This window comes from Manacus vitellinus, unplaced genomic scaffold (assembly GCF_001715985.3).
Source record: "Manacus vitellinus isolate BGI_N305 unplaced genomic scaffold, ASM171598v3 scaffold_37_pilon, whole genome shotgun sequence".
Taxonomy (NCBI): Eukaryota; Metazoa; Chordata; class Aves; order Passeriformes; family Pipridae; genus Manacus; species Manacus vitellinus.
Window position 1 is genome coordinate 184851 of NW_021940517.1, and position 13711 is coordinate 198561.

Consider the following 13711-nt stretch of genomic DNA (forward strand, 5'->3'; position numbering starts at 1 on the left):
CAAGTCACAGAGAACAGGCAAATCTCGGTGAGATAAACTGAAACTGAAAACCAAGAATGGCCCCTCTACTACACAGTCTTCTGCCTGGAAGTCATCTAAACATTGTCAAAGCACAGCTTAGCACTTGTTTAAATCAATGACAATTAAAAAAAAAAGTCTGTTTCAGAGAATGAGAGATCCAACACATACATGTTCATGAAGAAACTGCTTCCTAAGCAATAGGTTCTGTAGGTTCTGGTAAGGCTGCTTAATATACCATTTCTTTAACCAAATTGCCCTCTTGCCATCACTAGCTCGTGAGAACTATGATTTTCCTGATTACTAAGAGAAAAAATTCAAAGGCTTTTCATTCTCAAACCAGGAAACACCAGGCAGGCTCAATACTAAAAAATGATAGCAGTGAAAAAAGGAACACTTTCCTGTTGCTGAAAAGTGACACCAATCCTCTCCCTGAAAAACAGTCAATGGCCCCAGTGGGCCATATCTCTGACCAGGTGGCTTCCACTTCTACTGGGCCATGTCTGACCAAGCACGTTCACAGGAAAGGCAAAATCACATGGAAGGGGAAAACACTAGTAGGAACTCTGCAATCTAAGGCAAGAGGGGATCTTAGGTAAAGAATACGGTTGATGTGTTTCAATACAACATCGTCACATGTATCTGTTACACTGCCATGAACCCCCACATCTACCCCTATCCAGGCTCCTGTATTTAGAGGACCACAAGATTTACTGAATGGATCACAGTGCAGGTATTTTTGCAGTGACATCTTAGGGCTCCATACTACAGAGGAAGAAAACAGACAAGACAGACTATTACATGGGAAATTCCAGAGAAAATTCAATTCTTAGAGAATACTCTCCTGATAGCACCAGGAAGTTCATGAATCGAAGTTCTCAGGAGCAAGCTGGTGAATATCACATATCATCTGTGCCCTTCATTCCTGCCAAGCATTACAGTACCTCACACCCCACCTGTTAGTCATCACCCACCCAAAAGTTTTCAGGGTAGTCCCGGAGATTCAGCAACTTCTGTACGACTGTTTTCCGATCTTCTTCCCACTTGCGCTTGCAGAAGACGATCTCTAGGAAATACCACATCCAGCCAATGATAGGCATGTAGGAGAGCTCCTTTTTTGCAAGCACTTTGGAACTCTGCAAGACAGAATCAAAGCAAGTAAAACAGAGTTAAACCACTTAAGAATTCACTGTGGGTATGATACATGCACAGTTAGACACTCAGATATTGGTTCCTATTGACCAGTCCCAGTTTTAACACAAGTGTAAAAACAAAAACAAAGAAAAATAAGTTTTTCTCATATGACAGAACAGTCAAATCTAATATCAGGTATCTGCATGGAAGACTTCCAGAATTAAACATATATATGTGTGTGTTTGTCTTTCCTACCCAAATGCTGAAACAAAACAGAAGCCAAATTCCTTCAAACACTGAGATCCATGCAAAAGACCCAAACCATATCAACAGAAATTCTTAATTCAAGCTGATCCTGGACAGTGGCAACTCAAGTTCCTTTAAGAGCAGCTATACTTCTCCTCAGTGCTGGGACTTCTCACCATGACAAAAAAAAAAGAAAAAAAAAAAGAAGCAGAGTCACAGAGCCATTGCTGTACAACATACTGATATTTGCACACATGATTTACCAATGGAAAAATAAGATTCATGTTCAAGTTTGTTCATGAAAGGGCAGAAATACATACAGCAGTGAATTTCTCTTCAAAGTATGCTTCTGAAGTAGGGGGGGAAAAAAGCATTCTTCCTGTCTCACAAGTGTGACAGCCACTGAAGTGATTGGTCCAGACTCTCCACAAGAAGTCTATGATTTATCAAGCATTCAACAAGTTCCGAAAGTCAAATCAGAATTTAACTCTGTGATCATCTCAGACTGACATCCCTTTGGGCAGGAAAACTGATTCCACTTGCTCCTTTCCTGTCTTCCAAGCCAAACAGCCTTGGTGAGCTGTCCCATGTTTCTCTTGGTTATTTAATTAACAAAATGGCACACATGTGTGTTGTGTGTATATAGAAATTGTTGCTTCAGTTTTTCCTGACAAACAGTGACATTTTCTTAGAGGGCAAATGGAGCAATTACAGCCCAGTTTCTAGCCACGATATCATTATGAGCTAGCCCATCAAAATGCTCTGCAGATGGATTCCAGGACATGGCATTTGACTAGAAGAAACTATTTATTGGTAGAAGTTACCATCAAGAGAAAATATTTATTTTTCTTTTTTTTTTTGGTCACTGTTGTTCATTTGGTTGCTAGGGAAAGAGACTTGACCTAATTCTTTATCTCAGCTCATTTCTTTCATCTGTTCTCCTTCCTTCACAAGGAAAATACCTTAAATAATTAAGCTATCTAAAAGCTCGTAAGACTGGAAGGCAAGTGCACATCACATTGCTTCACAAGCAACTGTTACATAGAAGCAGAATATAAAACTGCAGACAATTCCATTTCTAAGCATGCAGGAACCATCTCTGTCAAATCATTCAATGCTCTATAATAAAGTGCTCCCTCTTGAGCATTTGAGACTTTCTGTATTTTAGTGACGGGCTCGGATCAGGACTCCAAACCCAGCTCTTCCACGAGGAGCAGTTGTAGTATTCAGCACAGTTTTAGTCATGTTTTACCTTAGTCCCTACTACAGGGCAGCAGCAACAGCCTCCTCTTCCAGCTCCCCAAACTGGGCACAGAGAAACAGGCTACTACTACTCTCCAAAGAGCATTTTTGTTGTAGACCATGTACAGTATAGCTTCCATTCACAAGGACAAAAACCAGTTCACATGCTCTTCTGCTCCTCTCCACTGTACGTGTCAGAGGAAGACAGTCAAGCCAAGGTTTTGCTCAAGAAACCAAAGACATGCTAAGTGTTTCTAGCTGAGCAGGGAGGGCTAAAACCTTTGGGAACTACTGTCCACCTCAGCCATAGCCAAGCCACTGCACAATGAGGCCAACAGCAAGAAAAAACCCCAACGTGCTCTTCAAGTTCATGTACAGTAAGTATTCAGTATCATAAGAACTACCATAAACTAACCTAGGTGTGCTTTATATAGAATGTGCAAGGCCTCCATAGCACAGAGTCAGAAAAGAATCCAGTAGTCCTTCCTCCCAGATTTTAAAATGCAAGAATTCTAGTCCAAAAAACTAACTAAAATAAGTATTTCACTGTACCTATTTTCTAATGTTTTGCATATTTTAAGAAGAGTACAAATTACACAAGAAGCACACGAGAAGTTGCTACTGGTTTTTTTTTTCCCCTCCCCCAGTGGATCCAAGAAACAATACTGTAAGGTAAGGTGTTATGGGCAGAGGTATAACCACAAAAGCAGAACAGATGTCTGAATTCTTCCCCAGGGTATGTTCTTATTCATTTACTGTGCCAATGCATTTTTAAAATTCAGAAGCGCTCTTCTAGACATGTGTGAGTATGATTCCTTAGATGCACATAAAAAGAAGCTAAGTCACCTCACACTGTTTTGTGCACCCATCTGTCCTAGGATTAGAAGGAAGACTAATGACAACTAATTAGAGAAAGGAAACTTCTCACTGCATTATACTAGCAAGACTGCTCTCAAGTGGGAGGAATACATTGGCCTCCCCTCAGGAGTTACCATCTCTTTCACAATAACTAGAGCTACAGTCTGCTCTGTTTCAGACATCTACCTGTGCACAGCTCCTGTGTAAATACATGAGGGAAAAAACGCAACTCTGGTTGACTTCAGCTACTAACTTGTTCTTTACCAACGTGTTTTGGTAAAATACATGACAGTTACCTCTAACCTTCAAATTCAGCTTGTTCAACAGAATAAAATTCATTAAAAAGTGCTGATTTATTCCATGTAAGCTGCCTTCTTGAAGGAAGTTAAGCATTTTCAGTGCTCAGAACTGCATAATTTCAACAGATATTTAATGAAATTAATGTTGGACAGGGACAACTTATATACAGTAATAAAATTTTAAACCAGGTTAATTTATTTTGGCCAAGTTTGTTCAGATGGAAATACGCATGAAGTTCCTTCCCCTTTGTGAATGACTGCACCAATATCACAAAAAAAGAGTGTTCTTACAAGCTTATTTTAAAAGCATTTGTCCAGCTTGTTGTCAAAGAAAGAAAATCTTAATTCTGTATGTCCAGCCTCAGTTATTCAACACCTCTTGATCAAGAGCATAACAAACAGCAAGAAATAACTGTGCAAGCTGTGAGTGTCCAAAAAATTTATTCCACAGTTTCAAAACAAGTTTATTGTAGCTGCAAACCATTAGCAGCAGTAATTTGCCTCATAAGTTATTTGCTCTTCAGGCTGTCCTCAGCATTGACATACTTTCAATGATTCCCACTGCTCTATTTTTGAAATTTAGCACTCCTTCATATTATACTCCTAGGGCATCAAGATGGAAAGATATGTTTCTTTAGTCTCTCAAAGCCATCATTCCAGAAATTTAGTCAGGCTCCTAATTTCTAATGCTTCATATTGAATAAAATTTCTCCATGTTGGAAAGGTAACACAGCAATATTTTAGAAGATATATTTCCTAGCACATGCTAATGTGTTTTGTTAAATACAAGTAATAATGCACTTTCGGCTGCCTACAAGAACAAGTACATATTTTAGAATAATAGAATTGTTTAGGTTGGAAAAGATCCTTATAATTATCAACTCCAACCACTACCCCGGCTCTGCCAAGTCCACCACTAACCCACATCCCGAACTGCCACGTCTGAAAATCTTTCAAATACCTCCAGAGATGGGTACTCAACTACTTTTCTTGGACAGCCTGTTCCAATGCTTGATGGAACTCTGAGTGAAGAAATTTTTCCTGATATCCTACCTAAATTTTCCCTGATACAACTTGAGGCTGTTTCCTCTTGTCCCACTTTATACCTGGGAAAAGGGACCAACCCTCACCTTGCTACATCCTCCTTTCAGGTAGTTGTAGAGAGCAACAAAGTCTTCCCTTGAGCCTCCGTTTCCCCAGGCTAAACAATCCCAGCTTCCTTAGCTGCTACTCATAGGACTTGTGCTCCAGACCCTTTGCCAGTTCTGTTGCTTTTCTCTGGACACACTCCACCACCTCAATGTCCTTCCCGTATCGAGGGACCAAGACCTGGATACAGCACTGAGGTGCAGCCTCACCAGTGCTGAGTACAGGGTAACAATCACTTACCCGGTCCTGCTGGTCACACTACTTTTTATACAAGCCAGGATGCCATTGGCCTTCTTGGCCACCCAGGCATACTGCTGGCTCATGTTCTGCCACTGGCAACTAGCACCCTCAGGTCCTTTTCTGAAGGGCAGCTTTCCAGCCACTCTCCCCGCTGCCTGTAGTGCCGCCTGGGGTTGTTGTGACCCAAGGGCAGAACCTGTCACTTGGTCTTGTTGAACCTTATGACAATTGGCCTTGGCCCAGTGATCTAGCCTGTCTAGATCCCTCTGCAGAGCCTTCCTACCCTCCAGCAGATCAACATTCCCAGCCATCTTGGCACTGTCTGCAGTCTGACTGAGGGTTTACTCGATCCCCTCATCCAGATCATTGATAAAGATATTAAGCAAGACTGGTGCCAAAACCGTGCCCTGGGGAACACCACTAGTGATCTGCTGCCAGCTGGATTTAATTCCATTCACTACCACTCTCTGAGCCCAGTCATCCAGCCAATTTTTTACCCAGCAAAGACTGCACCACACCACGAGCAGTCAGTCCAGCAGGGCCTCTTCCCTAGTTGACTCTTTCACCAGCTGCATCAGGAAGTTGTCTTCCACATACTCCAGGAACCTCTTAGACTGCTTCCTCTCTGCTGTGTTGTATTTCCAGCAGACACCTGGTAAGTTGAAGTCTCCCAGAAGAACAAGGGCTAGTAATTGTAAGACTTCTCCCAGCTGCTTATAGAACATTTCTTCTGCCTCCTCATCATGGGTTGGGTGGTCTGTAACAGACTCCGGACAGGATATCTACCTAGTTGGCTTTCCTCTGCTCCTTACCCAGAAACACTTGACCCTTTCATCACCATTGTCCAGTTCTAGACAATCAAAACACTCCCTAACATACAGGGTTATCCTTACCACCTCTCCTTCCTTGCCTATTCCTTCTGAAGACCTTATACCCATCCACTGCAGCATTCCAGTTGTGCGAGTCATCCCACTGTGTTTCTGTGACTGCAACAATATCACTGCTTTCAAGCCACACAATGCCTTCCAATTCCTTGTTTATTGCCCATGCCATGTGCGTTGGTGTAGATGCACTTCAGTTGGACTATTGATCCTGGCACCTTTTCTGGGGGAATTCTAATGTGATCATTCTCAGGTACTTTATGGTTTCTTACACATCAATAACTTTGGCTTTTGCTGCTGCATGGATCTTCATGCTCTACCTCCACGGACCTATCAGACCAAAGAACCTCGCTAGCACACCACCTCTCAAACACCAGCATGCGACCCCCGGCCTTATCTCTAGCAAGCCCGATTTTGTCCCCTTCCCCCTTCAAATCTAGTTTAAAATCTATTAATATTTTAAAATGCATAAACTACTGTGCTCACACACCTATCAGTCCCATACAATAACCTACAAAAGTCTCTTCTCACACCTATATTTAAGGTCATGATTAGTTTTTCCAACAGCACACTTCAAAATAAACAACTCAAATAAAATTTGGGTTTCCTGACACAAGGAATAGATACTTAAGGTTGAAATTTATTATATGTGCTTAGTGATTTTTTATGAGAAATATGGCCTCTTTTGGAAATGCAAATATTTTGATGCAACATGAGCCCCTCAGAATAATGTTTATGTTTCACTGAAACATCAGCATTATTAACTTGAAACACTAAAGACACCAGAAGATAAACAGAAAAACCAGCACGTTTAGCCTTAAAGCATGGGCGGTTTTTGCCATTATTAATGTCTTCATCTCAGAAAAACGGTTATTAAATGACTAGAAAAGCTATTTTATCACTGCTTAATTAGATCAAGCAGTGAAGCAGTCAATCCAGGCAGGGAGCATATTAAAGTGCTTTTGGTAAAAATCCTGAATAACACCTCTCTCCTCAGAATATGCCTCTATCCCGAGTTTCATTTCTGATGCACAGTAGGTCTGTTTTCAGTGGGATGGTTAGGAATATCCTTTGAAGAAACTAAATGCTACTAATATATTTAAATAGTGATACAGTAGCTAGGTTGTCCACCACTAAGAAGATAAATCCAAGGACTGGAATGTCACAGGTAGGAAATGGGAAGGGCAGAGCAGAGTGCAGGGACCTGTCACCAAGTCCATGCTTCTATTACACAACAGAGCAAAACACAGACATCAGAGTTAGCATCCCCCCAGCCATCGCACCAGCATGGGGTGGAAAAGCAGAGCATCCACAATACAACCATCATAGTCACCCTGGCTCAGGATCACAGTAACAGCCCTGTCTCTTATTAGGAAACACTGGTGTGGACAAAGCTGTGTCCTGTTGGGGCTATGCTGTTTCCAACTCTACAGAAAACCAAGTTGGTAGCCCAGTTCCTCCTTCCCTCACAGCCTGTTGCAGCCACCTGTGTGTCACACAGAGGAAGGATTCAGCCATCCCCACGGACATCTATGTTGCCTATGGCAGCATGATGCTGACTTGGCATCAAGGACCCTTATATACCCCTCCTCCTGCACACAAAACTGAGGTCTGGCAGCACAAAGAGGTGGAAATGTGGCTGATGAGTGCCAAGGAATGAAAACAAAACCCAAAGAACCCTTCACAAAAAAACCCACAAGTGGAATATAGATGTAAGTGATTGATTGTTTGGGCCCAATGCAGGTTTTCCTGAAACCCCAGTTGCTCTTAGTTTTCGTGTCTGCTTCCTTCTTCTATTTTCCAACAACAACGAAAAAAATCATGTAATGTTTGATATTGCACAGTTATACATCCATAAACTAGCAAGATAATAACTTGTAAGAGTAAAAGCAAGCATAAAACTGCTTCTTCATGTGGGTTTCTCCTTCTCCACTACAAATGAACAGGTCTCTGGTTCTCACTCAGTACTGTCAACCCGGTACCTCCTAGAATTTTCAATGGGTGTTCCAAAAAAATTAAAGGAAAAAAAATTAAAAGTAAACCAAATATTAGAATTGTCATTCTTTCCCCTTCCTCATCTCCATGCACACTCCTCAAATTCTTAGCACCTTATTTGGTTTTTTTTGCTAAATTTTCTTCCAGAGTCAATTAAAAAAAACCTTCATGAAAGCTGAGAACCTCATGTCATAAAAGTAGAGATCTGAGTCCTTAGAAGAACACTCAGGTTCACAAACCTAAAAACAACAGGTAACAGACTATGCCACTCCTACTCCACCCCCCAAAACCAGCAAAAAAATTCCCTAAACCAACACTGATAAAAACAAAGCCACATTGATAGAGCTTTATAAACCTGTTAAGATTAAGGTAATTTTGCTATAAGGAGAAAGCCAGTACCAGAGAAGAGATACAACAGATGGAGCAGAAAAACAAACAGACTGAATGTTGCAACTAAGACCAGGAGGGGCAGTTTTCATATCATAGTTAAAACCTAAAAGGAAAAGGGACTTTTTTTTTTTCTTTTGGGGACAGAAGGGGCAAGAGACATTTAAGGAAGCTTAATACTGTTTTCAGATAAACAAAAACAATGTCCTGGTTGTGGCTGGAATAGAGTTAATTTTCTTCCCAGTAGCTGTGTTTTGGATTTAGAATGAGAATAATGTTGATAACATGTGGATGTTTTAGTTGTTACTAAGCGGTGTTTACATTACATCAAGGACTCTTCAGCTTCTCATACCACTCTGTCAGAGAGTGGGTTGGAGGACAAAAGAAGCTGGAAAGAGACACAGGTAGGACAACTGATCCATACTAGTCAAAGGGATATTTCACACTATATAATGTGAAATATAAACTAGGGGGAAAGTTGGCTGGGGGCTGCTGCTTGGCAACTGGAGTGTGGTGCATCATTTGTTTTGTATATTCTGACTCTTTTACCATCATCATTATTTTTGTCCCTTCTTTTCCTGTCCAATTAAACTCTATCTCAACCCACAAATTTTATCTCCCAATTCTGTTCCCCATCCCACAAGGAGCAGGGAGTGAGCAAGTGAATCCGTGGTGTTCAGCTGCCTGGATGATTAAACCACAAGAACTAAGCAAAAAATTACAACATTTAATGGCTTGATTTAATAAAAGTTCAAGCTGTAAAACGCTGAAAGTTTGAACACATGCATGTGACACTGTTAAGAGCATTGCCATTATCTGCCAGGGTTACAGGGTACAGCTGAAGGTCACAACAAAGCCATTGTGCTTGGTTGCAGCAGGCAGACAGACAGAACTAGTTCCAACTCCTTCAGCTCAAAGTTGAAGTCATCTTAGTCGTCTCCCTCTCCCCCCTCCCCAGGCATCTCTCCTTTCTTCATTGGATTAGTTAAGGCAGAAAAGAGAGAGAAAGGGTATCTGAAACATGCCAAAACAGAACAGAGAAGCAACAGAACAGATGCAGGAGACAACATGTGCAAGATTTCCTTTTCAGCAGCAGCAGCAATGAGATCAGCTGAGTAAGGTGTTGGCAGATACCTAAACTTTGCACAGAAACTTAATGGAGTCTACAATTAAACATCATTAAATATAAACACCCATCGGCTCACAAAGCTGCTGAGCCACAAAACACTGGAGGCTGGAACACCTTAGACATCTTGCCTGACACTTGCCTTTTTCCTCTAACTCCTTTTTCTAAACATCAGCCCTCAACATCGTGGTTTCTAATTGTGGTGCCACATCATGCTCTGGAAATCGATGTAAGGCAGCACAAAGTCAAACCAACCTATATTCCCCATCCCTGCATATTTGTCTACCCCTGCACTGCCCCAAACCAAGTTCCAGTATAACAATACAGACAATACAATGAGGAAAACTGATTGTGTAGCATTTTCCTTTTATTTTTTTCTTAACCTGGCTTAAGATGAACCTCAGCTGGTTGCCCCAACAGGGAAATGAACTGCTTTGTTGAGTAAAGACATGTATGCAAATGAGAGCACATAGGAACTACTTCTTCCTGGAACGGTTTCTGGGAAGTAAAACCATAGTATATTACTCAAGACTGAAATAGATTTTTAAACAAAAAAAAAAAAAGAAAAAAACCAACATATATCAGTTCCTTAGAAAATCCTAAGATTAGCATAAATACAAACCAAGTAATAACTGTAAGCATCCAAAAAAAGGAAAAAATACTTTCAGTTAGTGCAATGCAGTTATCCTTCTATGTTGTGGTATTCTTATGCATAGGGAACAACACAGACTAAAACAGAATCCTGATTAACTTGGAAAACTATGAAAAAAAATTACAGCTAGTGAGATTCAATCCAACTACAGAGCACCAATGAAAAAACAAGGTATTTTTGACCTTGTAGGCCCCTACTACTTTGTACAGAAACAATTCTTTCATTTTCTACATTGGTACTTTCTGAAGATGCACCTGACCCTTTAAAACACAGCTTTATTTAGAGAACTGAGGCCATGAGGCTTACAAAATTAGACAGACTATACTAAAACACCACTGTAAAATGAACACGTAGACAGGGGCCGGATTTTTGCAGGTACATCTGCTTGCCAGGAACAAGTTTCCCTATATCTCCTGCTGTACCATGCCATCCTCCAACTCTCTGTTCAAGTCCTAGACACTACAGCAGAATTGTTCTTCAGTAATTAGGATCTAACAGCCATTTTGGTGACATGCAGGGCCTGTAATGCTTAGGTTCATTATCCTCTACTTTTAAGGTCCCCTTTTAGATTGTTGGGGGTTTTTTTTAACAGAACTGCCATTATTGCAATTTGAAAGTGACTGAAGTGATGCATAAATTTCCAGAAAATGCAAAGAGTTCAAAGGAAAGGCCATAAAAAAATCATAGGTTTGCAGAATCCAAGGTCAGGACTTTTGACAGTGGCCAGCATCAAAGCTAGAAGGATGCCGCAGAAGACTGCCAAAATGAGGTACTAGTTTTTCTTTTTAGGAGGGAGGAACTATTAGATAAATCCTTTGTAGACAGAGAATAGTCACCACCTAAAAATTAAGTTAGGCTAATTTAGATGGGGGCCTTGTATCATCCCCATGATCTGGCAGGGGAAACAAAAAGGCAACCCTAAAAACAAATGCACACTTAACTCTTAGCCTAATGTGACAGTGTATTCAACCATGGGTAACTCATTCCTCTTCCATCTCTTACTAGCTATAAGCTGGTTACTGCTTTCACTTGAGATGGCTGCTCTTTCATTCTGAGAGAGGCAGGCTACATCACTCAAACTCTACCTGTGGATTTGTAAGACTACACTGGAAAAAGCAAACAAATTCTACAATTTACTGGGAAAGAATCATGGAACAGCTCATCTTTCTGCAGCACAATGAACCTAGCAAACACATAGAGAGAAGTAACTGTAAGGACCTCCACAGGTTAAAAAAAATATCTCCTTCATCAGCTTTAAGTGCAATGTTTTTAAAATTTCTGTGCCCAAGCAATCCTGTTTCAGTACTCCACATACTTGAACTGTAGTGCTTTAGATTCACCTCTAATTCTGGACAGTGGTGGGTGAAATTCGAGTGCAGATCTGTTAGCATTCAAAAACACACATAATTTGGTTTGGGTGTTTTTTCCACATCCAAGAAGAAGTAATTTATTTTAAATGCTAAACAAACTCACCCCCAAGACCCCAAATCTCTCACAAAAGTTCCATCCACAGAGAAAGTCAATTTCGAAGTTGTGATTAAGGATTACAATGGCATTCTCCTTCCCATACTTGTGGTAATTCTCTGGATCAGTGTATAGGGTGCAATCGGTGCCTGACCACCATTCCAGCAACATCACCATCTCTGAAATAAAAACCAAGAAATATATGAATGTACATAGTATATACAAAGCCAAAAATTAGTATCATGTTGAAAACATCAGTCACCTCAACAGCACATAGCAATGAAACGGCTGTAATGAAGAACACGTAATCAGGACTGCTTAAAACACAGCTAAGAGTGGTTTCTCAGCAGTAACCTAGTTACAATCATATACATTTAATTTGCTTATCCCATTATCAAGCACAGGCTTGTATTGTAGGCTTTGTATTTGTTTTGCTTGGAACTGTAAGTCTAACCACAAGATTTGTGAATCAAACCTTTATATTTAGAGAAATCTTTCTAGTCTGGGGCACAGGAAGTTGAATTGAGTCAGTAAAGCCAAGAAGCTCGGAGAGCTCTATCTCCATGGAGACAGAAAAAGGAAAACTGAAAGCAATGGCTCTCTTCAAGCAACCCATGTCTTGAGCTGGGGGTACCATGAGGGTACCATGGTACTAAATGAGAGTTGTCTGTCAAGACTGCAGAGGAGTTAAGGGACACATTTGTTTCCTCTCACAGTTATCACAGAAGTTCTGAACCAAATCAGAGGTCTAATGCAAGGGGTTATTCTTTGGTAAATGAAATGTATCTCCTTCTCAGAGCAGAGTTGTGCCTTACGAATGCCTCTGCTGGAAGGATGAGGCTGGAAGGATGCTCCCCTGGCTCAAAACAAGCTGAAAGCACCACAAATCCTCATTCACTTCAGGAAAGATCAAAATCAGGCCAGTCTTGGAAACACTTCTGAATTTCTTTCAATTTAGGTCCCTTATTGGTGACCAAACCCAGAAAATAGCAAGGAACAAGTCATCTACATTTTCAGTCATCATGAGCAAAATTGATTGTCTGAAGCTCTTGGACAACATTGTGCTGTACAGTAGAGAACATAAATGACACGAATGAATTCTACCTAAGCGTTACAGCCAGGCTAACAAACAATCTCTATTCAAGTAACATTACCTTAATATGATGAAAGCATGTTTATGGTACAGATTAATGACTGACTTGTCAGTCCATCTGTTTGTTTCTAATCAGGGCAGGTAACTACTACCACAGCAGGAGTACAGATTACTCAATGCATGCTATTATGCATCAAAACAATCATCACAGATGCAGAGTGAGACCTAAACTGCCATATGCTAACTGAGCAATGGCAGATTTCACTGGTTGGAAACTAATTTCCCAATAAAGCCAAAGACAGCTTGTCCTGGGTTACACAAAGACTCTGATATCCACCTTTTCTCTTTTCTCCAAATATGCCTACTAATTTAGACTGTGGGAAGGACTTAAGTGGTACTCTCCTGGGAGAAGAATGTATCAACCACTGTGAAAAGACTGGAAGGCTGATGACTGAGAGGGTGTGCACACCTGCCACCTCAGGCTATTCGTGTCCTTACACAACTGACTCATCTATGATAACTCCCCCTGTGGAGACATCAGGACAGTTCACTCAAATGGCCTGAAGATATTCACCATGATGGCCATAATGGATCCACCTGTGCTTAGAAGGTGTCAAAGACTCTTAAAATGTCCCGTGATCCAGTATTAATCATCCAATGAAGAACTCACCAGAGGCATTCCCACCTACCCTGAGCCCAATAGAAGACCACAGGGACTTCACTGGGGAGGTCGAGGGTTTCCTTCCCTCACTCCATGGGACTTTTACCACCCAGGCCTCTACCATCACCTCAACAGATCAGGATTTCAACCACCATCAGAGCTGCAGTGACCAAGTCTCATCGCTGGATCCAGCGGGTGTCTTGTGAGTCCTTCCAGTCCCAGCCCCGCTCCAACTGGCTGTACCAGCACCGCAGCCTCATTCCAGC

The 13711-nt window shown here is 41.1% G+C and overlaps 1 protein-coding gene across 1 annotated transcript in view; it reads right to left on the bottom strand.

The window, feature by feature from the left end:
• AGPAT4 (1-acylglycerol-3-phosphate O-acyltransferase 4) overlaps window positions 1-13711 on the bottom strand; it is a 58828-nt gene that overhangs the window by 24351 nt on the left and 20766 nt on the right. Inside the window, exons 2-3 of the mRNA XM_018077452.2 lie at window positions 11701-11870; window positions 993-1154 (exon numbers count right to left, since the gene is read on the bottom strand). Of these exons, the coding sequence (XP_017932941.1) occupies window positions 993-1154; window positions 11701-11870 (332 nt within the window). The remainder of the gene's footprint in view (window positions 1-992; window positions 1155-11700; window positions 11871-13711) is intronic.